The sequence below is a fragment of the Hemiscyllium ocellatum genome, chromosome 3, assembly GCF_020745735.1.
Source record: "Hemiscyllium ocellatum isolate sHemOce1 chromosome 3, sHemOce1.pat.X.cur, whole genome shotgun sequence".
Lineage (NCBI taxonomy): Eukaryota > Metazoa > Chordata > Chondrichthyes > Orectolobiformes > Hemiscylliidae > Hemiscyllium > Hemiscyllium ocellatum.
The window spans coordinates 41725975-41752973 of record NC_083403.1 but is presented as its reverse complement, the minus strand read 5'-3'; the positions used below and the strand labels follow the sequence as shown (position 1 = coordinate 41752973).

Sequence of the window (26999 nt, the reverse complement as noted above, 5' to 3'; positions counted from 1 at the left end):
TTCAGGCATAAGCCCGTCATCAGGAACTTTTCCAGAGCCACACTCTCGACTTTGATCTCCAGCATCTGCAATCCTCACTTTCTCCACCAAAATGAAAAGGCCTCCCAATTTAACCTTCAAATAGGTTTTACTTACAAGTTGATATCAATGCAGCCAGATTCTCAGTAAGAACATTTTGATATTATACCCTCAAATGTTATATGTAATGCAAAAATCGATTGCACACCAAACTCAAAGTCTCTTTAGACTTCCAAACCCATGACTACCAGCTTCTAAAAGAACAGCAGCAGCATCTGTTTGGGAACATGACCAACTGAACATTCCCCTTCAAGCCACATCTTGACTTAAAAATATATAGCCATTCCTTTAGAGTTGTTGGGTCAAAATCCTGGAACAGTATTGTGGCTATGAATGGTTGCTCAGCCAATGAAACCCACAGTCCATGAATGCATTAGAAAAAAATCTACCAAAAAGTTAGGACCAAGAGAACAACCTGGTGTGAAACACTATTAAGTTCAGATTGTATTAAAGAAAGAGGATTTAGTTAACACTTTTTCAAGATTGCTTGAAAATTTTGAAAAGCTTGATAACACTGACCCAGACAAATTAGTCACACTGATAAGGCCTCATGAAAACATTGAAGAATTTAAGGAAAATTACATCAAGGCACAATAAGACTCAGTTTATTAAACAAAATAGTACGAACTGTGTACTAGTGGAGGGAATTGTGATTAATATCATGCTGCATTGACCACAGTCAGCAAAGAGAAACTATGGAAAAACTACGGGATTTTCCACACTTTTCGTATACATCTTCAACAAGTGCCATCATCCATGTCGTTCCAGTTATTCATAGTTATTGATAGTTCATGAGAACAGCCTGTTCTTATTGATGAGCCAAAATGACTAAGCTGTACAAGAATAAAAATCAAAATGACACAAGTGAAACACCAACTTGTACCAGCAAATCTCTCCCAAGTGGAATAAAATTAGTATAGAGGTGGAACATAGAAATAGAAAAACAGATACAGGTGTTTAAAATATGCAAACTCAAACAACATGGGCAGCACTGAGGCACAGTGGTTAGCACTGCTGCCTCACAGCGCCAGAGACCTGGGTTCAATTCCCGCCTTGGGCAACTGTCTGTGTGGAGTTTGCACATTCTCCCAGTGTCTGTGTGGGTGTCCTCCGGGTGCTCCGGTTTCCTCCCAGTCCAAAAGATGTGCAGGTTAGATGAATTGGCCATGCTAAATTGCCCGTAGTGTCAGGTGAAGGGATAAAAGTAGGGGATTGGGTCTGGGTGGGTTGCTCTTTGGAGGGTCGATATGGCCTTCTTCGGCCTGTTTCCACACTAAGTAATCTAATCTAAACTGTGCAGGCCTATCATAGTACTCCTACGCTCATAACGGACTATATAAAAATGGAAGAATACAGCATCCATTAAGCAGAATTAGGACAGCTTATATTTTAAAAAAACAGATCAGCAAATAATGGGGAAGGATGGTGAAGAGGAGAAGTGCGCTAGCCAGGAAAGCTGGAAAGGCAGGAAAGGTGAATGTCTGGCCGGATATTGAACAGGAAGACCTCTGCTGGAAGCTGCAGCGTGAAGATGCAACAGAGGCAAATTGGATCATGGGTTGACCTTGAGCTCAGGTCATGGACTATGGCATATAAAGATGGTTCCAGCAGTTCACACCTACCTACAGCTTAAAAGAAACCCCACGAGCCAGCCAGTAATTATAAAAGACTATTACATTGGAACGAACAGCTTCATTAGGATCCTATTCCCCACTCCAGCTCAGTTTTATCAAACTTAAGACAGACATCACCAAGCACACATTATTGCAAATGGTGATAAAAGAGAATATGCAGCAATGAAGAGAGAGAACTGAGCAAAGAAACCAAATCTTTCACTGCAGGTTAACTGTTAATACCTGGGAAGAAAGTTAAAATTCTACTACCCAATTAAATTTCTTTTTCAGTGAAAACTAGATTTGAAAGTATGCAGAAGGTAGCATTTTCTTTACTTAGTTCTAACTCTTGATTGCTTCATGGGGAGACAGTAGCATAGAAGTAATGCACCAAGACTGGTAATCCAGAATCCCATGTTAATGTTCTGTGGACATAGGTTCAAATCACACCATAGTACATGATGTGAAAATTCAATGAAAATCTGGTTTTTGAAAAACAAAAGCAGCCAGCCCAATGGTGACCAAATAACCACTGTTGATTGTCATTAAAAAAACATCTAATTTACTAATGCTCTTTATGGAAAGAAATCTAGTGTCCTTACCTGGTTGAGTCTATACGTAACTCTAGATCTATAGTAGTTGCTCTCTGGGCAAATAGGGATGGGTAATAAATGCTGACATAGCTAGCAATGCCTTAATCCCATCAACAAACTAAAAAATCACCTTTAAAAAGTAATCGTTATATCACCAACACAAGACATGACATTTGCAATTATAACTTTCAAAGATAGCAATGTACAAGAGGAGGCATATACAGTATACAACTTAAACAATGATTGGAGCAAATTCTCACTTGTTGCTCTATTGAGTGAAATATGGCTGCACCCTCCAACAATTGTATTCCAGGCTTAAAATACAATCACAACTCTCAGAGAGGTTCATGTTGAATGTTAGTGTTTTTTGATGTATAATTTAAAGGGAGTACAGGGAATAGAGTAACGCTCAAGGATTCTGGTACAGATACTTGGATGTCTTATTGTAATTGTACAGGCTTTGCTTAGACCACATCTGGGGCTGGGAACAATTGTGATGGGAGAACTATAAATTCTAGCAGAGCTAGACAGGGTAATCACAGAAAGGATGCTTACAATAACTTGGGAGTTCAGGGGTCATAGTCTAATGATAAGAGGTTAGGTTAGTTAGGGCTGAGATTATAAGAAATTTCTTCACCCAGGCAATGGTAAGCCTGTGGAATTCTTTGTCATAGACAGCAATAGAAGTCAAACACTAAATGTTTTCAAGGAGTAAGAAATAGTTCTTAGGCCTAAATGGATTAAAAGGGTATGGAAAGAAAGCAGAAACAAGGTACTAAGTTGGATAATCAGCCACGATCGTTTTGAATGGTAGAACTGGCTCAAAGGGCTGAATGGCCTATTCTCTATAATTCTCCCAGACTGGAAAAAAGAAGTAAATCCTCAGTTAGCACTGTTTAGCTTTCATCTTGGTCATCACGCGATTCACTTTAAAGTAATTTCCTGTCAATCCAATGTGGGACCATGTCCCAATTGATGCCATTTTGGGATGGCTTCTCCCGTGACCTATTCTCTCATCAATTCTTGCTTCTGTCAAGCCTCCAGTTCCCTTTTCTTCACTTTCTATTTTCCGTCTAAATTTTGATCAGATCCTAACATACAGCTCTGGAGTTGGGAAAATGCAGTTCCCATCAGTGCAGAAATGCTGAGTAAAGACTGTTCTTATTGATGAGCAGATTGTCTAGGAGCCATGATCATTGGCTAGTGGGAGGCAGTTAGAAAACTACCAAATTTTTCATATTGTAAAATTTATTTTAATTTAAAAATTATTGCATTTAATATTATGAGACTTTAGCCAAGTATTTCAATTTACAGGGTTGAAACATTAAAACCAACATACAAGTTGTGATTATGTGAAACCTGATTCATTTAATGTCATTCAAATATCAAAATATTCAGAAATGCAGTTATAACTAAGTGGTAACTTACTGTACGGTGTTAATTTTGCAAGTTCACTAATGCACAAGAAAGTCAGCTGTTTTTAAGCAAAAGGTTAGATAATAGTTCAATGAGCTTACCTCTTCGTTTTTTTAAATCCAGCAATCCACTGCCAGTAAAGATGGGGGAAGCATTCACATTTTCACTATCCTCATTTGAGCTTTGCAAATTTGGGGAACTGGTGATAGTTGAACGGCACTGAAAGTATAAATGCAAGCCTAAGAACTCCATTTCTGGTTGAAATTTACCGGAGACGTTTCAGTATAGGATACTAGCCACAGATAGATCATACTAAATTAAAATAAACCTGGTGAATATATTATTTGATGTTAACAAATGCAAAATTTAATTTTTCAGATTACCTTTACTAAAGTCAACTCAACAACTTCAGCTGCAAATCAAGGCCATTTAAAATGACTGAATATATGATTCAAAAATTGAAAAACTTTAAATGAAATAAGTTTACCTAATGCCATTCCAATTTATATGTTTGTAATGATTAAAAAAATTCAAATCAATGAACAAAACAGCAGTTTTGCATGTTTAATCAAGCAGAGGATACACGTTTAAACATAACGCATCCCATGCAACGGCATTGTTGAAAGGAGCCACAGGCACCAGAAAAGCCCTCACGTGAACAATTAATTATACAAATATTAGCCTCTATTGATTGCCTAGCCACAGAGGTGTTTCAGAACATTAAACAAATTACCTTCAAGTCTTGGGCACACAAATCTGATTGAGGCAATGCTGAAGCTAATACATTCATTGCTTTGGATGAGCAAGTTTGCCTGAAGATTTAAAAAGAGAAATTGCCCACATTAGATACAATAGTACATTTCAAAGTCTGTAGTACCCCTGTAGCATTTTCATTATTGCAAAAAGTTAATATTCTATATTACAGTGTTTACCATCTCCAATTTGCACACTTTCCATCTCCTGAACCTCTGCCATCTAAAAGGGAGAAAGGGCAGTAAGCATTGGGATCACACCTGCCAGCAAGTTAACCTGAAAGTCACACCATCCTGACTTCGAATTATATTGCCATTCCTTCACTGTCATTGATTCAAATCCAGGAATTCAGCAAGATTGTGGGCATCCCTACATTACATGTACTGCAACAGTTCATGGCAGCAGCTCACCGCCTTAAGAACAATGAGGAACAGACAATAAATGCAAGTTATGTCCATGTTCCATGAACAAATAAGTTTTATGCAGACGACAAAATTCAACTTATCTCTGTCATTCGGAAAATCACAAGTTGGGTCCATAAAAGATTTGATAGACTTAATTAGTGTACACCCACTAATAATCCTTTACTTTAAAATGAACACAAGCTATACAATTACAAATGTGTTTAAGGCTTACATCTTCACAGAGGGAATATCCATCATCTTTAAGCCACACACTGCTTCATTCATTATTGGCTGAAAGGGAACTTTGCCTGCTTGCAAGACCTACAAAGAAAATAAAAGATTTAATTGTGCTTCAACAAGACAAAAATGACTTATTTGTGGCAGTGAAAAAGATTATCATGCTGAACAGTTTGCTTTCACTTTAAATTCAAACCTGCCTCATTTGTTCAATAATGACTTTTATTTAACTTAATAGTTATTGCATGCTTAAGTGCAGATAAAACAATTAGCATGGAATTTGCATTGATAATGATTAATCAACTAATAGTGTCATCTGCAAACTTTGAAATTGTCTCCTGCACACCAAGATCCAGATCAGAAAAAAAAAGTATCCCAGTACCAACCCCTGGTGAACTCCACTAAAAACTTTCCTCAAAACTGAAAAATATTCATTGACTATTACTCTATCACTCAGCCAATTTTGAAGGTAAACTTCTGTTATGCAAATAGAATACTGCTCTCTTTGGAGAGAGGAAGGCTGAGAGGAGACTTGACAGAGGTTTCCAAAATCATAAGCAAGCTGGGCAGAGTAAATAGGAAGAAGCTGTTCCCGTTTGTAAAAGAAAATACAGGAATGCATAGATTTAAAGTGATGTGCAAACAAATCACAGTAAAGAAAAACTTTTTTCACACAGCAAGTTGTTGGGGTATGGAATACACTACCTGGAAATATGGCACTTTATTAAATGATTTTTGGGAAAATAGAATAGACATTTGATGACTTGCGCCCATCCATTAAACATGGATTTGTTTTCTCGCCAATTATTATTTCAAGCCAGCAAGATCAATCAATTTTCTACAATCACCAAGTGTCACCCAGTTAGTCTTCAATACCACCTACAATTAGCCGCCTTTAGCTTCAAATCAAATTTGCAAGGACTTTGTAAGTACACTTCTATGAAAAGACTGGCTGCATCAAGTACCTCAGACTAAACGCCAAACTCTGTCTACATATTTAATTCCCTTTATTTCCCTGTTGTTGTGGTTCTGTTCGCCGAGGTGGGAGTTTTTGTTGCAAACGTTTCGTCCCCTTTCTAGGTGACATCCTCACTGCTTGGAAGCACTTCTGTCACGTATCCTTCGGCATTTATAGTGGCTGGTCTCTGCCACTTCCGGTTGTCAGTTGCTGTCCACTGCTGTGGTCGGAATATTGGGTCCAGTTCGATGTGTTTGTTGATAGAATCAGTGGATGAGTGCCATGCCTCTAGGAATTCCCTGGCTGTTCTCTGTTTGGCTTGCGCTAGAATAGTAGTGTTGTCCCAGTCGAATTCATGTTGTTTGTCGTCTGTGTGTGTGGCTACTAGGGATAGCTGGTCATATCGTTTCGTAGCTAGTTGGTATTCGTGGATGCGGATTGTTAGCAGTCTTCCTGTTTGTCCGATTGGAGTGTTTTGCAGTCCTTGCATGGGATTTTGTACACTACATTGGTTTTGCTCATGCTGGGTATCGGGTCCTTTGTCCTGGTGAGTTGTTGTCTGAGAGTGGCTGTTGGTTTGTGTGCTGTTATGAGTCCTAGTGGTCGCAGCAGTCTGGCTGTCAGTTCGGAAATGCTCCTGATGTATGGTAGTGTGGCTAGTCCTTTGGGTTGAGGCATGTCCTCGTTCCGTTGTCTTTCCCTTACGCATCTTTTGATGAAATTGCGTGGGTATCCGTTTTTGATTAATACCTTGTATAGGTGTTCTTCTTCCTCTTTTTGCAGTTTTGGTGTACTGCAGTGTGTTGTGGCCCTTTGTTTGTGTGTGTTGGGGTGGTTGCTTTCATAGTTCAGGACTTGGTCTGTGTGTGTGGCTTTTCTGTATACCTTCGTGCTGAATTTTCCATTCGGTGTTCTCTGTACCATCACGTCTAGGAACGGGAGCTGGTTGTCCTTTTCTTCCTCTCTCGTGAATCGGATTCCTGTGAGTGTGGCGTTGATGATCTGGTGTGTGTTCTCTATTTCTGTGTTTTTAATTATTACAAAGGTGTCGTCTACATATCTGACCCAGAGTTTGGGTTGTATTTGCGGTAAGACTGTTTGTTCTAACCTTTGCATTACTGCTTCTGCTATGAGTCCTGAGATCGGTGAGCCCTTTATTTCCCTAATTTTATACTCAGGTTTACTGCCATCTACCAAAACCTTAATTTTGAAAGGACTTCTGTTTCTGATTCGGTTCCAATGCTATTCTCTGATCGTTATCATTTCTAATTCTGGCAAGCTACGGCTTGTACTTTCACTTTTATTTGTTACCGCAAGTTCTTGTATCAGCAAAGGCTTTTTCCCTCACACAAGATTATTTTCTAATGCAAGACTAAATTCCAGACACACTATCAATGCTTGCACTGTGGTACCATACCATCCACTCTAGTCAGTCAGTCTATAGACCTCAGTTTGTGGCCATCGTAATGATTACAATCAATTGTTAATACTTACCAGGAGCTTTCCCTGCATTGGCTACAATTATCACATCATTCATTGGAGTGTGAGGAATATGCAACACCCTAGTCTGGGCAATTGGTTTTTGGATGCAATAGTTCTGTCATGTATTACAGTCAGCCAAGTTACCATAATCCAGCAATGGTGCATTTAGTTCCTCCGAACTTTCACAAAATAATGAGCAGTTAAGGTACAAAGCACTTAGTTGTCAATACTGTCATTAATTCCCATTAATTTTACGTACCATAACAACACACTTATTTTCTTAATGACCTCTACCATATTAAAAGACTGTCTCACTTCATTTTAACTATTCAAATGCGAAGTTCATCCAAAACCCTGGTGCTGATGTCATAAGCCACTGTAGGTTCTAATCCTTGAACACTGTTACGCTGGCTGACCTGTATTGGTTCTTGGTCAAGCATTTTCAATATATTTTTTAAAATGTTGTCGTTGTTATCAAATCCTTCCATTTCTTCACCCCTCCTTACTTCCACAAGTTTCTCCTGAACTATCACACAGTTCAGCTCATCTAATTCAAACTAGAATATCTCAGATTTAAATTGCTCCAACATTGATGGCCTTGCTTTTAAATTTCCTAAGCCACGTGCTGGGAGTAAACTCCCTTGTTTCCTCTTCCAAGACATTCCTGAAAAACTACTTCCATGAATAAGCTATTGGGTCATCTGCCCAAATAGATTAATAGTGATAGGGTCATACAGCACATAAACAGACTTCGTAACAGTCGAACTCATCCACGCTGACATCCCCAATCTGACCTGTTCCCATTTACCAGCATTTAATCCATATCCATCTAAACCTTTCCTACTCATATATCCATCCAGATGCCTTTGCAACATTTTAATCATACCTGCCTTCACCACTTCCTCTGGTAGCTCACTCTATATACACATCAACCTCTTAAAAAAGTTGTCCCTTCGGTCCTTTTTAAGTCTTTCTCTACTCACCTTAAATCTAGTTTTGGACTCCCCTCACCCTAGGAAAATCTCCTCGATATCATCACTTGCTACCACATTTTATTCCAGAAAACCAGGTGAACAGAACAGGAGAAAGTGAGGATTGCAGATGCTGGAGATCAGAGCTGAAAATGTGTTGATGGAAAAGCGCAGCAGGTCAAGCAGCATCCAAAGAGCAGGAGAATCGACATTTCGGGCATTCCTGAAGAAGGACTCATGCCCAAAACGTCGATTCTCCTGCTCCTTGGATGCTGCCTGACCTGCTGCGCTTTTCCAGCAACACATTTTCAGCTCTGAATAGAACAGGAGCCAATTTTTATATGCAATAATTTACAAAGTTACATATTGCAGGCATGTAGCTGTTATCCCAAAAACCATTTTGAGATGGTCTATTCTTCATGGGGCTCAAAAGAGGATTCGCAGTAAGTCATAGACTCGCCACCTTTATGGGCATTTAAATGGTCATTGGATAAACATATGGACAATAATTGAATTGTGTAGGTTAGATGGGCAGGACCCAACACTTGAATACAATTCAACAATTATTATACAATTAACAGTCAGCAATATATTAAGATTTGTATGTGGAATCTTCTACCTGGCTATTAACACTGCTTTTCAGCTTCTTGACAGTTATCTGCTCCAGGAGTGATACATCATTCTCTCTGGCCAAGCTGTTCATGTCAGCCCTAATGAGAGAAAGTAATAATTGTTGACATGAGCCTAGGTAAAATGAATGAAAACTCAAAATAGTACAGAATAGTACTAACCTTTTGTAAGAGGCAGTAAACCTTTATTTAATATTAAGGACTTAATTCAGATTTCAGCAAAAACTACTCATAATGAAGCTATTGTGAGATTAAGTTTTACCTGCACAATATTTTATCAGCTAGTTAAAAGCATAATGAAAACAAGTGAAATTAAAGACCAGTTTTCTTAACATCTGTTGTCAGGAAATTACTAAAGATATTGAGAAGGAAGCAGGAACACGGCACTCCACAAGGATCAGAGTTAGGACAATAGCTGTTCAACATTTATACTAATAATTTGGAATCAAAAACAGTTCCTATATTTGCAATGATATTATAAGGGCATGCACCAGAGGTTAGCAAGATCATAAAAAAAAGAAGCAAATACTAGGTTGTATTGATAGAGGGATAGAATATAACATAAGGAAGTTATGTTAAACCAGTTTTGAATGGAATCCAGTGTAATCATGGTTTGTGACAAGGTGAAGTGGCTCTCATCTCATCTGTGGAATTCAGCTGTTTTGTTTATATGTGGATCTAGACTGCAAAGAAGTCAGGAGTTACATAGTCCCAGCGGAATGCAAATGGAGATTGGTGAGTGAGTTACTGATGAGCAAGTGTGACTTAATTTAACCCCTCTCCCCAGCTCACCAGAACATCATCCCAGCACAGTTCAGGTAAAAATAGATTTAATGATAAATTCCCATATTCTCCACTATTGCTGATCTAAATTGAAACCTATTTCAGCTACACAATCTTGCAACCACACATTTACCTCTCTAATCTTAATCACTAAGTATCAATTTTAGATTTTCTAATCCAGTTATTATTATGTTTGAAGTTCTGTTACATAATTCAGCCTCAAGTAGCTGACATGCTCTGAATAAACCCTCTTTCCTCATCCTCTGTGTGATTGAAATGTGTTTTACCACTATATATCTATTAAAACTATCACTTGAACTGTTTCAGGGGTAGCACATTGCTCGATTCACTTCACTCTTCTATTTTGCGGCTTTCTTCCATAAAAACCTTGAACCTGTATGATAATTGCTAAAGTAAAGGTCCTTCTCACTTCGATATTATCAACCCCTATGACTCATTCAGTTACAGCTTCTTATGCTTAAGCAGCTTACATGAGCCTTGATAATTTTTTTTTTTAAAAAAAGTTGGAACAACAGAAGCAACCTGAACAGGTGGGGCCAAACTCCCATAGTTTCGGGATTTTAGTTTAGCTTTCAGTAGCTGTTGGGGTTAGGAAGTTTCAATATGTCTGTCCTTGCTGCAACAAAATGCTTGAGTTCGCACTGTCTCATGTGTAATTTTCCAGCCCAGGAGGAAATAACATCAAGAAAAAAAAAACAATCTTTTTTTCTAAATTTGCCTTTGCCAAGGGCATTTTTATCATGTTAAATTTTGGAATAGTTGCGGTTTAGTAGTTAAATCATCTATTATTCTGTTATATTTTCTCATAGAACTCAGTTATTCCAATCCGTCTTTCTTTTTTTTGTATTTTAAATGCAGTGTATGAATAAAGTATGTTTTGCTTCAAGTCTGGGAGTTTGACCAATCAAATTGCATCAGAAATACAACAGCAGGAATTGCCCTTAAAATAAAAGGTTTGAGTTTCAACTATCTCCTTTGAGGGGGTTTGATCTGGTCCACAATAGATGAAGACCTCAACAGTTACGTCAAGCCCACTGGACTTTTCATGTAAAATCCAACGTTCCAATCCGCTTCTAAAAACAAAAATGAAATTCTACTTCACCTGAAAGATGAAACAGCATCAATTTGGAATTCTTCAGAACTATCGCTGTTTTTTCTATTCTTCTTCAATGAAACAATGTCGGTTGATAAAACACTTGGTATTGCTTTACACATTGTCACTAGTGAAAGAGGGAAAAATATAAAGTTAAAAGCATATAAATATGCTTACATATTTTGGTCAGAGTGACTAAAGGAGTTATATTCCATGTTAACTAAGCTATCAGGATTTTTAACCTTCCCAAAATATATGCAATATGCAGAAGTTTAAAGAACAAATTAATCTTCTAGCCTACAACTGCATGAATTCTTACAATGGGATGTGGAATTTATTGTCAGAACTGAAGATAATTAAAAGTCAACCATGGTGCTGTCAGTCTAAACTGGACTAGGTTAGGGTGACAAATTTCTCTCTAAAGGATAGAGAATCAAATGGGTATTTATGACAATCAACATCGCATAGTAACTCTTACTGGTACAAGCTTGAAATTCCTGGTATGTTTAAGATCAAAGAATCTTAAGGCAACGAGTTCCCATTTCATCAAAAGACACACACACATATGTATACACAAAGGTCAATGCAAATACATTTTGTTTTTCCACTTTAACCTAAAGCAATGTCTTATAAGTTCTTTCTTTCTCCATGGTTTCCAAGCTCACGTACTATTAGCTTCAGATGATATTGTGAACTACATAACTATGGCATTTTGTCCTCAGGTTTGTAAAATTCTAGAATTAGAGTGTTTATAGATTTGAATTGAACAGCAATGAAATATTTTTACTAGTAAGTAATTGTGGATAATTATACAAAAAACATTGCTCAGAACACTTCCGATTTATCTCCCATAAAATGTAGTTTAACATTTAATATAAATTAGAAGCTATTTATATTACACTATATCTCAGTTCCTTTTCTTTTTTTAAAAAAAAACTTTCCCTCTCCCAAATTCCTCCTCCCTAAACAGCCATTTCTAAGTACTTACTCACCAGGTAGATTTTCTTGATCTCCAGCTTCAGGTAATAAGAGCTGCTTATTTCCCTGATTTAAATTTTGAAAAGCAACTTCCAAGAGCTCAATGGGCTTTGCTTTGATATCCAGTGCTTTCTGAAGAATGTTTCTGCATTTCCTTACAGATCCTGTTCAAAGTTAACAACATACTTATTTTCCACAAATATAGAACAGCACTGTATTAAAGGATTTCAATAATAAAATTGGAATACACGTTATACAAACCTCGATTAAGCTCAAATTGTGCACATGCTATGTGTACAAAGGCAAATCTCTTGCAGTTCACTCTAGCCAAGTTGAATTGCTCCTGTGCTTCATCTGCATCTACAAAACTGAGGATGACAAGTCATTAGAATCACATTGTAGCCTTCTTAAAGATATCAACATAAGGAGTTTGAATATTGTGGCAAGGTGATATGGTGCCAAAGGTTTTTTTAACTTGCATTCATGTGGGTCAAACACAAGAAACACAATTTCAAATGACAACAATTTAAACAATTGCAAAACTTCTACCAACTGGTTGGCAATTCAGCTGATTGGCTGAGATACTGCCATGGAGAAAGTAAAGAAAAACGCTCAGCTCCCCAAAATCCTAGTAGTTCAAATCAGAAGAGTGGAAAGTATTCCTTTGTTTCTTTTACAGAAAAGTGGCTCTGGTACATGAATGTATGGTGCTTCTGACAAGTATGACTCATTTTACAAACTTGATTATTTGATGATTTGGAGATGCCAGTGTTGGACTGGGGTGCACAAAGTCAAAAATCACACAACACCAGGTTATAGTCCAACAGGTTTAATTGGAAGCACTAGCTTTCGGAGCACTGCACCTTCATCAGGTGGTCCTTCATTGGGTCACAACCACCTGGTGAAGGAGCAGTGCTCCGAAAGCTAGTATGCTTCCAATTAAACCTGTTGGACTATAACCTGGTGTTGTGCGATTTTTAACTTTGATTATTTTAAATTTTCTTATTAATGTAGCTATCACTGCACTGTACCATTGGATACAATTGTTCAGCAGTTATAAATCACACAATTGAGCATGATATCGCTAATGTAAAAAAAGGCAGGTCAAGATAATTCAGCATCCCTTAGTCAGGAAATCATTAACTGTTCATTTTTATATTTAAAAAAAGTGACATCGAATATTCCAAGTTAACTAGCAAAAATAGCTTTTTGAAACCATCTACAAATCTAAGATACACCATAACACCACAACTTATAGGAGTAGAATTAGGTCATTTCGCCCATCTAATCTGTTCTGCAATTCGATTGTTGCTAATATGTTTCTCAACCCCATTTCTCATCCCTTTGCCCCATAACTGTTGATCCCCTTACTAATTAAGAATCTATCTATCTATCTCAATCTTAAGTATACTCAATGATTTGGCCTTAACCATCTTTTGTAACAATGAGTTCCACAAGTTACTACCCGCTGGCTGAAGAAATTCCTCAATCAGTTCTAAAGGGTCATCCCTTTACTAATCCTAGTCTGACCTACTAGTGAAACCATTTTCTCTATATCTACTCTATCTAGGCCTCACAGATCCTGTAGGTTTCAATAAGATCTCCATACAGTACAGACGCAGTTTTAACCTCATAATAAGTCCTACATCTTTGAGATAATTCTTGTAAACATTCTCTGAAGCCTTTCATGTGCCAGTATGTCCTTCCTTAAATACAGGGCCCAAAACAGCTCACAATATTCCAAATGCAGTCCAACTAGAGTCTTTACAGCCTTCGCGGTACAGCTGTTCTAGTATTCTAGTCCTCTTGAAATAATGCTAACATTGCATTTGCCTTCCTAACTGCCAATAGACAATAGGTGCAGGAGTAGGCCATTCTGCCCCTCAAGCCTGCATCACCATTCAAAATATCATGGCTGATCATCCTTAATCAATGTCCTGTTCCTGCTTTATCTCCTTGATTCCACAATCCTCGAGAGGTCTATCCAACTCTTTCTTAAATGAATTCAGAGACTGGGCCTCCATTGCCCTCTGGGGCAGAGCATTCCACACAGCCACCACTCTCCGGGTGAAGAGATTTCTCCTTGTCTCTGTCCTAAACGGTCTACCCCGTATTTTTAAGCTGTGTCCTCTGGTTAGGCACTCACCCATCAGCGGAAACATGTTTCCTGCCTCCAGATCATCCAATCCTTTAATAATCTTATATGTCTCAATCATATCCCCTCTCAGTCTTCTAAACTCAAGGGTATACAAGCCCAGTCGCTCCAATCTTTCACTAAGGTAATCCCGCCATTTCAGGAAATGACCTCGTGAACCTACACTGCACTCCCTCAATAGCCAGAATGTCTTTCCTCAAATTTGGAGACCAGAACTGCACACAGTACTCCAGGTGCGGTCTCACCAGGGCCCTGTACAGCTGCAGAAGAACCTCTTTGCTTCTATACTCAATTCCTCTTGTTATGAAGGCCAGCATGCTATTAGTCTTCTTCACTACCTGCTGTACCTGCATGCTTACCTTCATTGACTGGTGTACAAGAACACCCAGATCTCTTTGTACTGCCCCTTTACCTAAATTGATTCCATTTAGGTAGTAATCTGCCTTCCTATTCTTGCCACCAAAATGGATAACCATACATTTATCCACATTAAACTGCATCTGCCATGCATCTGACCACTTACCTAACTTGTCCAGGTTACCCTGTAATCTCCTAACATCCTCATCACATTTCACCCTACCACCCAGCTTAGTATCATCAACAAATTTGCTAATGTTTTTACTAATACCATCTTCTATTTCATTAACATATATTGTAAAAGACTGTGGTCCCAGTACTGATCCCTGCGGTACCCCACTGGTCACTGCCTGCCATTCTGAAATGGAGCCCTTTATCACTACTCTGTTTCCTATCAGCCAACCAACTTTCAATCTAGTACTTTGCCCCCAATACCATGCGCCCTAATTTTGCTCACTAACCTCCTATGTGGAACTTTATCAAAAGCTTTCTGAAAATCCAGGTACATTACATCTACTGGATCTCCCTCGTCCATCTTCAGAGTTACATCCTCAAAGAATTCCAGAAGATTAGTCAAGCATGATCTCCCCTTCATAAATCCATGCTGACTCTGACCTATTCCTGTTACTACTATCCAGATGTGTCGTAATTTCATCCTTTATAATAGACTCCAGCATCTTTCCCACCACTGAGGTCAGACTAACTGGTCTATAATTTCCTGCTTTCTCTCTCCCACCTTTCTTAAAAAGTGGTATAACATTGGCCACCCTCCAATCCGCAGGAACTGATCCCGAATCTATCAAACTCTGGAAAATAATCACCAACGCATCCACGATTTCTCAAGCCACCTCCTTCAGTACCCTGGGATGTAGACCATCAGGCCCCGGGGACTTATCAACCTTCAGACCTAAACAGTCTCTCCAACACCAATTCCTGGCAAATATAAATTCCCTTCAGTTCAGGTCCTTCAGCCACTGTTACCTCTGGGAGATTGCTTGTGTCTTCCCCAGTGAACACAGATCTGAAGTACCAATTCAATTCTTCTGCCATTTCTTTGTTCCCCATAATATATTCCCCTGTTTCTGTCTTCAAGGGCCCAATTTTAGTCTTAACCATTTTTTTGCCTTCCACATACCTAAAAAAACTTTTACTGTCCTCCTTTATATTATTGGCCAGTTTACCTTCGTACCTCATTTTTTCTCTGCGTATTTCCTTCTTAGTAATCCTCTGTTGTTCTTTAAAAGCTTCCCAGTCCTCCGTTTTCCCACTTATCTTTGCTAGGTTATACCTTTCTTCTTTTAACTTTATATGTTTCTTAACTTCCCTCGTCAGTCACAGCCACCCATGCCTCCTCCTAGGATCTTTCTTCCTTTTTGGAATGAACTGATTCTGCAACTTCTGCATTATACACTGTTCCTCCACTGTTATCCCTGCTAAGGTATTGCACCATTGAACTTTGGCCAGCTCCTCCCTCATAGCTCCATAGTTCCCTTTATTCAACTGAAAAATTGCCACTTCCGATTGTACCCTCTCCCTCTCAAATTGCAGATTGAAGCTTATTGTATTATGGTCACTACTTCCCAATGGCTCCTTCACTTTGAGGTCCCTGACCAATTCTGGCTCGTTGCACAATACCAGATCCAGAATTGCCTTCTCCCTGGTCGGCTCCAGCACCAGCTATTCTAAGAGTCCATCTCTTGAGGCACTCCACAAAGTCTCTTTCTTGACGTACAATACCATCCTGATTCTCCGAGTCTACCTGCATGTTGAAATCCCCCATAACAACTGTAGTAACATCTTTGCGACAGGCCAATTTCAGTTCCTGATTTAACATACATCCAGATTACTGTTTGGGGGCCTGTAGATGACTCCCAAGAGGGTCTTTTTACCCTTCGTATTTCTCAGCTCTATCCACACTGAGTCTACATCCCCTGATTCTAGGTCCCCCCGCGCAAGGGACTGAATATCATCCCTTACCAACATGGCCACCCCACTCCCTCTGCCCGTCAGCCTGTCCTTACGATAGCACGTGTAGCCTTGAATATTCATTTCCCAGGCACTGTCCACTTGAAGCCACGTCTCAGTTATCCCCACAATATCGTACCTGCCAATTTCCAAAAGAGCCTCAAGCTCATCCATCTTATTTCTAATGCTTCGTGCATTCATGTATCGTATTTTTAATTTGTTACTGCCCTCACCCTTCCCATCAACTCCTATTTCACTCAACCTTACAGCATGATCCCTTTCTGCCTCATTGATACAGTTGTCTTTCTTGAGTTCCCTTGTTCTAACTTTCCCTCCAATTTCCTTCAAATGAACCTCCATCAAACCTCAAGGGAATCCTGAACTGGGACTCCTAAGTCTCTTTATGCTCCAGATTTCTGAAGCCTTTCCCATTTAGAAAATAGTCTACACCTCTATTCTTTCTACCAAAGTGCATAATCTCACATTTTCCCACATAGCCCTTCTCCTAGCCTGTCCAAGCCTTTCTACAGCCTTCCTGCTAACTCAACGCTACTTGTCACTCCACTTATCTTTGTGTCATCTGCAATATTGGCAACAATGCCCTCAGTTCCTACATTCAGATCGTTAGCATAAAATATGAAAAGGTGTGATCCCAACACTGACCCCTATGGAATTCCACTGCCATCCTGAAAAAGACCCCTTTATCCCCACTTTCTGCCTTCTGCCAGTCAGTCAATATTCTACCTTGTCCCTAACATCATAGGCTCTTATGTGCAGCACCTTGTCAGAGGTCTTCTGGAAATCAAATATATCATGTCCACTGGATCTACTGGAGCACTACTCTCACTTCTGCCCCCGGAGGTTTTAGTATGCTGTTGGTGTATTCCGCTACGAAAAATGATACACAGTACCTATTTAGCTCCTCCACCATTTCTCTGTTCCTCATTGGACCACTGGAAGTTGAGGCTGGAGAAGTGGTAATGTCCACTCTTGCCCCTCCATTACCTTTGGGATATCAAAATATATACAAAGTGTATCCTTTCCTGAAGGATCACTACACAAATGTCAAAATGTTATAACTTTGGCATTTAATTCTCTGATGAAATCATGCATTCGGTTAAACTAAATGTCAATTGCCATGATTTGTCATTTATGTGCCATATACAACCAGTAGCTGGCAGACATAAAGGTTTACTGTCATTTATAGATTATTTCCGTTTCTAGATTGCGATATTGAATCCAGTGATTAACAGATTTAAATCAGAAGGTAACTTGCATCACTCAACAATGTTAGGTTATACCACAGCCCCATAAGTAGCAACTACATCCTGCATCACTGAACAGAAGGCATGTAACACCTTAGTATACAACTATAACTTAACTCTAAAACTTTAGATGAAAAACAAGTCAACATGTCATGTAAGTGCTCTCAACCTCTGAATTCAAATTAAAGAACAAACAATTTTATCATTCTGTGTATGGATTACTCTCTTTGCCAGAAATGTTTCTTCAAAAGGACAAACTTGAATTGTTCATATTAGAAATTGCATTCTGTAGCAAAGAAAACTCAAATACTTGCACCCAAATACTTTTATTGTAAAACAAGAGGAAAAAAAGATACGTACACTTTAAGTTCTGCAAAACGTGTCAAGATACGAGCATAGCATTCATTTGCATAATGCTTCTCAACCGATAGGGCAGCAACTGTGTCATTGTAGAGGTCTATAAGCCTGTTCAATAGGGTTTCATTAGTTTGAGGATCACCCAAGTTTTCCACTTTTTGAAGGTAGACAAACCAGTCTTCTGGATAGTTTCCATCAGCCATAATTTGTCTGATTGTAGCAGTGTGATCTATTGTAAAAGTAGAATAAGTGTAAGATAAGCATTCCTGGCAAACATTAAAATATGGGGAAAGAGGATATAATCACACTAGCAAAAATGTTTTGGTCAATTCGGTATTTTAAGCTACTTATACTTTTTGCACCCTAAATAAGCATCCTCTTTACTATGAAGAAAAAGTTTTTGATTCACTTCCAAAACTGCCTCTTATTTTTGGAAGTTCCTCAAACCTTACCAGGCTTAGTTTTCAGAACCTAAAACATCTATAATAAAACAGGAGTAGTAATTAATTTCAATTAGCATTTCAAGACTTTTCGGGTTAAGGATATAAACTAATTCAAAAAATTGAAAAATGTACTACGCCATACCTGTAACATCAGAGTTACATTTCAGCTCTTCAGTTTTGTTTGCTTCCTCCTGTTTTGTTCGAAGGTATGCTAAACGGTTTGTAAGGCGAGCCAATCGCATCCTTGACTCATTCATATTCTCCTCCATCACTGCAAACAAAACAGGTGAGAAACACAAAAGTACTGTACTTAGAAGTTCACCAATACTTTAAAAACATAACATCCCATTAACTTATTTTTTAGACAGACCACATCATAGAAATATATTTAATTTCTGACTGGAATAAAGCCTCAGATTGAATTTCTACAGCATTCTGGAGTAGAGAATTCTAAGATTTATGACCCTTTGAGTGAAGCCCAAAATGGTCTGCTTCTTATTCAGATTTGTCCCGTGGTTCCAGACCTCTCTACAGCCAGGGAAAACATCCTGACTGAATCCATCCCATCGAGAATTTCACGAGCATCCAACTTACGAACACTCATACCTGCAAATGTAATCCTATTTAGGGGTGTAATTTTAAAGATGCAACTTGCAAAGTTTCCAGTATTTACAAACGGGTATTTTGTATCATGCTGCATGCTGTTCCAACTTGCATACAAATCAATTTGTAAACAAACTTGAGAACAGAACTTGCTCTCAACCCTTTACTTAAGAGTAGTTCACAGCGCGGAGATGAGTTCGGTGGGGCAGGAGCAGGCTGAGACAATGGGTCGACCGGGGCAGTCAGGTTTGTGGATTTTGGGCAGGAGGTAGAAACGGGCGGTGCGGGGTTGTGGGACTATGAGGTTGGAGGCGGTGGATGGGAGATCCCCTGAGGTGATGAGGTTATGGATGGTCTGGGAGATAATGGTTTGGTGGTGGGAGGTGGGGTCATGGTCGAGGAGGAGGCATCCGCGAGCTGGCGTTTGGCCTCAGCCGTATAAAGGTCGGTGCGCCAAACTACTACCGCGCCTCCCTTGTTTGCCGGTTTGATGGTGAGGTTGGGGTTGGAGTGGAGGGAATGGAGGGCTGCACGTTCTGAGGGCGAGAGGTTGGAGTGGGTGAGAGGGGTGGACAGGTTGAGTCGGTTAATGTCGCAGCGGCGGTTGGCTATAAATAGATTGAGGGCAGGTAAGAGGTCAGCACGGGGTGTCCAGGTGGATGGGGTGTGTTGGAGGCAGGAGAAGGGGTCGTCAGGGGGTGGGCGGGAGTCTTGGTTGTAAAAAGTAGGCATGGAGGCGAAGGCGGCGGAAGAATTGTTCAATATCTCGTCGCATGTTGAACTCATTAATCCGAGGATGATTCCTGATGAAGGGCTCTGGCCCGAAACGTCGAATTTCCTGTTCCTTGGATGCTGCCTAACCTGCTGTGCTTTAACCAGCAACACATTTTCAGCTCAACCCTTTACTTCCAATTTTGATCACTAACCTGTGTGGGACCTTGTTGAAAGGCTACTGCCAATTGAAACAAACTACAGCCACTGATTCCAGCTTATCTATTCTGCCAGCTGCAGCCTCAAAAAATTCCAGCAGATTTGTCAAACATGATTTTCTTTTCATAAATTCACAGGGAAAGTAACAGTAGGATCGGGCAGAGTCAAAGTGTCCAGATGTCACATAAGTTATGACATATTTCTGCATTTTCCCTATTACTGATGGCAGGCAGATAGGTCTGTTGTTCTTCCATTTCTCTCTCACCTTGCTTAAAAGAAAGGATTATATTTGCATATATTAGTGATTAGTGAAATACGTTGTTAGACATTGATTTGAATACTCAAGCCTGAGGAGATGGCATTAGGAAATAAATACCTCAGCCGAAGGAAAAAGGATGAGGTTTCAGAAGCTCCACTGCGCAAAGTAGAAAAAAAGTGCAATTGCTGGATAAGCCGCAAGAAATGCAACACCGAAAGCAGAAACAAGACAGATATGGGAAACTTTGGGTTTATAAGATGATTTGTTACAAACATCAAAAAATCCATTGTTTGAAAGAAATAAGTCAAGAAGTGGAACATGTAAAAATGAAAGATCTGCAAAGTGAATTATATATAACTTCACAGATCAGAAACCAAAGAAGGAATATAAATTAAATAGCAATGAAACAGCAAAAAGTCAGAAAAATCCCAAGCAAATCAACCAGGGTTTAATCAACTAGAGTTAGAGAAGGACAAATATACAAATAAATACATGAATCAAGAGCAGGTGCCTCCAGCCTGCTCCACTATTAAAAAAAAGTTCACCTAATCTGATCAAGGTCAAGTCAGGATGGTGAGTAGCTTGGGAGGAATTGGTGAAATACTCAGCAAGAGATTTCATTGTCCATATTTGATATGAGGACAATTGATTTTGAGAGGTTTAGCAACAACTGAAATCTCCACAGGATTGTATACCTGTGTACCACCACTTCTGCTAGGTCTGTCTTGCCAGTGGGACAAGAATAGGGATGGTGTCATCTGTGGTGTGTCAGAAATGACTATGTTAAGCTATGATTTGACTACTCTACCAGACAGCTCCCATGCATTGGTAGGAGAAAATCTGCAAAGTCAACAGGATTGAGTGCTGCTGTCATTTCTGGTGCCTAAATCAATAGTGGTGTGCCAGTTCACTCCATTTTTGGAAACCTTGGAGCAGCTCATATAATGGAATGGCTTGCTTGGCCATTTCAGAGAGTAGTTACAAGTCAACCATATTGCTGAAGGTCTGGAGTCACATGTAGGCCAGACCAGGTAAGGATGGCACTTGTCCTTCTCTAAAAAAGATCAGTAAACATTAGCTGGACCTTTACAACTACTAAATGATCTCACAATCAATATTAGACTTTTAATTCTAGAATTACCGAGCTTTACTTTTTGCTTAGATTTCACTAACTGCCATAACGAATAAGATTATGCCCCTGCAAAGTAACAGTCATATGAACCTTCAAACTGCACCATTTCTCAAATAAATAAAAAGGAAACCAAAACGGTACCCAGTATTGTATTCCAAATGTGACCTCATCCATACTCTACACAACTATAGCAAAACACCTACTTCTTAGATTACTTTCACCTTGCAATGTACAATACTTTCCAAGTTGAGGGTCGCCCGATCTGAAGGGTTAACTTTGATTTTTCTCCACTGATATTGCTAGAAAAGGCCTGGCAGTTTCTCTTGTGAATAACTTTGCATTTGATACCCTATCACATGCTCTACCTACACACATATTTAAATGGCTCGCAAAACAAGAAAAAGAACTTTCTCTATCTCCGAAGTTCTACAATCTTCTTTGAATACACTGCTTTTCTGTTTGTCCTGCCCAAGTGAACAAATTCTTATCACATACAACTTGGTTTCCTATCACTGAAAATGTGTTGCTGGAAAAGTTCCTGATGAAGGGCTTATGCTCGAAACGTCGAATTCTCTATTCCTGAGATGCTGCCTAACCTGCTGTGCTTTGACCAGCAACACATTTGCAGCTGTGATCTCCAGCATCTGCAGACCTCATTTTTTACTGCTGGAAAAGTACAGCAGGTCAGGTAGCATCCAAGGAGCAGGAGAATCGATGTTTCGGGCATAAGCCCTTCTTCAGGAATCTGAAGAAGGATTTCCTGAAGAAGGGCTTATGCCCGAAACATCGTTTCTCCTGTGCCTTGGATGCTGCCTGACCTGCTGAACTTTTCCAGCAATACATTTTTCAGCTCTGATCTCCAGCATCTGCAGTCCTCACTTTCTCGGTATTGTCAGCAAATTTAGCAAGTGCATATTCAGTCTTTTCATCATTAATCATGAAATATTGTTAACAATTAAGACCAAACACGGATCCCTACAGGAGATCGTCACATCCTATCAACACAAAACCTATTTACATCGAACTCTGTTTCTGATTGAACAACCAATCCGTGATTCGTGCAAATATGTTACCCCACCCCCCCAAAAACACACATATATCACGAATCCTAATTTTACACAATAAACCTTGACATGGCACTTTATCAAACGTCTTCGAGCCTTTAAGCTTAAGGAACGGTTTATAGAATGAAACCCACAAATGTAGAACATAAAACTTAAGGGCATGTCTAATGGATCAGAGCACTCAGCTCAAAAAAAGGTTAAGGCTCTAAATGGGGAAGAAGGGAAGTACATGATCCGAGGACGAGGCGCGGAGGCAGGGAAGAGGAGGCGATGCAGGAGAAAACGGAGTCATCAAATGATGTGCTTGGTGTTACTTCAGGAAGTTTCATCACCTCACCTGATTCCAAACAAACCAGCAGCCTCCGCCCATTCCCCTGAGGCTGGGCATCGTCTGGATAAGGGACTGCAACATTCTCAAGTGACAAGTTATCTTTACAGAATACATTATTGTAGTAATAGGATGTTCGCGGGATATTTAACAACATTACACACAACCGGTTGACCAAAGCGATGCGTGTTTCAGGAGCATCTCAGATAGGGGGTGGGGCGAGAAGGTAGAAAGTGGAAAGAAATGCACCATTATTTTTATTTGGTCACTCGGTCCGATGTCATGCCTCCATCTCGAAAGTGGGATTCGACCGGTTAAATCTGCATCCCGAAATAATCCACAACTAGCGGCCACACTTACCGAGTTCAGAAGCCACCGCTTTAACAACAAACGCAGACACGACCAACCGACCCACATTCAAAATTCCCGTACCATCCAACAAACCGCGGCTGGATTGGCTGAACGGACGGGAGGAGATTCTGATTGGTTGCTGGCTGCCTTTCTCCCTCCCCCCACGAGCGAGGAAGGCTTGCAGTGAGGGGTTGCGGCTATTGCTTGCCGTCAATTAAACAGGCCGGCCGCCCGATTGGGCAGTTGTGAACGTGGATGGGGCGGGACTCCTGTGCCGTTGCCTGGGACGCCGTGGTTGCGAATCGAGGGACGCACGCGTCGGGACAAACAAGCGCAGAAATCACGCCAGGAGTCGGCTCTTCGTTAACGCGATGGTTCCGTTCTCGTGCGTCGCAGCTGACTCATGTTTTCAAAGTTCGCGCTTTAGAAACGGTCACCCCTGAATTGGTCGATCGCGCTGTAGTATAATGGTTTGTATGCAGGTCTGTTCAGGATTCATCATTTACTTTTTTTCCGTTTTTACTTCCAGGTCGCTAATTCTGTTGCAGCATTAGCAGCAGAAAACAAAATACGGGGGTGGGGTGGAAAGATTTAGAACATTTTGGAAATGGGTCCACCAAGTCACGCACTACATGTATTGAATAAATTTTAATGGGATGTCTGAAATGCAAAATTCTCAAATCTATCCTCTTTGTTAGCAAGTATACATATTCATTGTCTCCACTCTTTTCAAGCTCCTGTACTGCACCACCTGAACAAATGAATTGAATTCTGAAATAAAAACAAAAAGGATAGGAGATATTCAGCAAAAGTCGTGACAACTGTGGAGGGAACAATTGACTTTTTTCTTACCGGTGGGAAGTAGCTGTGTCTTAGGTAAAAACAATTCTTCTGCCACCTCTGCCTTCGAGCTTACTTTCACAATCAGGACTCCTGCCCACCTCCAACACACTACATCCACCTGGACACCCCGCGCTGGCCTATTACGCGCCCTCAACCTCTTCATTTCCAACTGCCACCGGGACATTAACCGCCTCAACCTGTCTACCTCCCTCCCCCACTCCAACCTCTCACCCTCACAACGTGCAGCCCTCCAATCCTTCTACTCCAATCCTGACCTCACCATCAAGCCAGCAGATAAAGGGGGTGCAGTGATAGTCTGGCGCACTGACCTCTACACTGCTGAAGCCAAACGCCAAGTCGAGGACACCTCTTCCTATCACCCCCTCAACCATGACCCCACCCCCCCCCATCACCAAAAAATCATCTCCCGGACCATACAGAACCTCACAAACTCAGGAGATCTCCCACCCACAGCTTCCAACCTCAGTCCAGGAACCCCACACTGCCCGGTTCTACCTCCTTCCCAAGATCCACAAGCCTGACCACCCTAGCTGACCCATTGTCTCAGTATGCTCCTGCCCAACTGAACTAATTTCTATCTACCTCGATACTGCCCTATCCCCCTAGCCCAGGAACTCCCCACATATGTTCGAGACACCACCCACGCCTTCCACCTCCTCCAAGACTTCCATTTCCCCGGCCCACGACACCTCATCTTCACCATGGATATCCAATCCCTCTACACCTCCATCCACCATGACCAGGGCCTCCAAGCCCTCCATTTCTTCCTCTCCCAATGTCCCCAACAGTACCCTTTCACTGACACACTCATTCGTTTGGCCGAACTGGTCCTCACCATTAACAATTTCTCCTTCGAATCCTCCCACTTCCTCCAGACCAAAGGGGAAGCCATGGGCACCTGTATGGGCCCCAGCTATGCCTGTCTCTTTGTTGGCTACGTAGAACAGTCGATCTTCCGTAATTACACCGGCACCACTCCCCACCTCTTCCTCTGCTACATTGATGACTGCATTGGCGCCACCTCGTGCTCGCGCGAGAAGGTTGAGCAATTCATCAACTTCACCAACACATTCCACCCTGACCTTAAATTTACCTGGACCATCTCTAACATCTCCTCCCCTTCCTGGACCTCTCCATCTCCATTAATGACAACCAACTTGATACTGACATTTTTTACAAACCCACCAACTCTCCACAGCTACCTGGATTACACCTCTTCCCACCCTACCTCCAGCAAAAATGCCATCCCCAATTCCCAATTCCTCCACCTCTGCCGTATCTGCTCCCAGGAGGACCAGTTCCACCACAGAACACACCAGATGGCCTCCTTCTTTAGAGATCGCAATTTCCCTTCCCACGTGGTTAAACATACCCTCCAAAGCATCTCGTCCACATCCCGCACCTCCGCCCTCAGACCCCACCCCTCCAACCGTAACAAGGACAGAACGCCCCTGGTGCTCACCTTCCACCCCACCAACCTTCACATAAATCAAATCATCTGCCGACATTTCCGTCACCTCCAAAAAGACCCCACCACCAGGGATATATATTCCCTCCCCACCCCTTTCTGCCTTCCTCAAAAACCGTTCCCTCTGTGACTACCTGGTCAGGTCCACACCCCCCTTCAACCCTCTATCCCATCCTGGCACTTTCCCCTGCCACCGCAGGAACTGCAAAACCTGTGCCCATACCTCCTCCCTCACCTCTATCCAAGGCTCTAAAGGAGCCTTCCACATCCATCAAAGTTTTACCTGCACATCCACCAATATCATTTATTGTAACCATTGCTCCCAATGCGGTCTCCTCTATATTGGGGAGACTGGACGCCTTCTAGCAGAGCGCTTTAGGGAACATCTCCGAGACACCTGCACCAATCAACCACACTGCCCTGTGGCCCAACATTTCAACTCTCCCTCCCACTCTGCCGAAGACATGGAGGTCCTGGGCCTCCTTCACCGCCACTCCCTTACCACCAGACACCTGGAGGAAGAACGCCTCATCTTCTGCCTCGGAACACTTCAATCCCACGGCATCAATGTGGACTTCAACAGTTTCCTCATTTCCCCTTCCCCCACTTCACCCCAGTTCCAAACTTTCAGCTCAGCACTGTCCCCAGGACTTGTCCGGACTTGTCCAACCTGCCTATCTTCTTTTCCACCTATCCTCTCCACCCCATTCCCCCCTGACCTATCACCTTCATCCCCTCCCCCACTCACCTATTGTACTCTATGCTACTTTCTCCCCGCCCCCACCTTACTCTAGCTTATCTCTCCACCCTGAGGCTCTCTGCCTGTATTCCTGATGAAGGGCTTTTGCCCGAAATGTCGATTTTACTGCTCCTCGGATGCTGCGTTAACTGCTGTGCTTTTCCAGCACCACTAATCCAGTAGCTGTGTCCTGCTAACCAGCATTTATTGCTCATCCCTAGTCCTTGAGAAGGTGGTAATGCGCTGCCTTCTTAAGTGCTGCAGGCCAGATGCTGTAAAGTGACCCAGCATGCCCTGAAGAAGGAAAATTTTGGATGCTGATGAAGCCACATGAGGGAATTGTGATATATTTCCAAGTTAGGATGGTGAGTGGTTTGGAGGGAAACTTGCAGATGATGGGGTTTTCCCATGTATCATATCTAAGGATTTGGTGAATTTCTGCAGTGCATCTTGTAGATAGTACATACTGCTGCTATGGAATATCAGTGTTGGAGGGAGTGAATACTTGTGGATTTGATGCCAATTGAGCAGGCTGCTTTGTCCTAGTTGAAATCAAGCTTCTTGAGTGTTGCTAGAGCTGCACCCATCCGGTGAAGTGAGGAGTATTCCATCACACTCCTGATTTCTGCCTTGTCAATGATTCCTGAAAAAGGGCTCATGCCCAAAATGTCAACTCTCCTCCTGGGTGCTGCCTGACCTGCTGCGCTTTT

The 26999-nt window shown here is 41.1% G+C and overlaps 1 protein-coding gene across 1 annotated transcript in view; it reads right to left on the bottom strand.

Moving 5' to 3' along the window:
• The window catches only part of ttk (ttk protein kinase), a 52654-nt gene extending 29365 nt beyond the window's left edge, over positions 1 to 23289 (bottom strand). Inside the window, exons 1-10 of the mRNA XM_060856805.1 lie at positions 23228 to 23289; positions 18694 to 18822; positions 18112 to 18337; positions 12271 to 12377; positions 12024 to 12173; positions 11041 to 11158; positions 9125 to 9215; positions 5090 to 5178; positions 4434 to 4512; positions 3802 to 3919 (exon numbers count right to left, since the gene is read on the bottom strand). Of these exons, the coding sequence (XP_060712788.1) occupies positions 3802 to 3919; positions 4434 to 4512; positions 5090 to 5178; positions 9125 to 9215; positions 11041 to 11158; positions 12024 to 12173; positions 12271 to 12377; positions 18112 to 18337; positions 18694 to 18820 (1105 nt within the window). The 5' untranslated portion in view covers positions 18821 to 18822; positions 23228 to 23289. The remainder of the gene's footprint in view (positions 1 to 3801; positions 3920 to 4433; positions 4513 to 5089; positions 5179 to 9124; positions 9216 to 11040; positions 11159 to 12023; positions 12174 to 12270; positions 12378 to 18111; positions 18338 to 18693; positions 18823 to 23227) is intronic.
• Positions 23290 to 26999: the final 3710 nt, after the last annotated feature.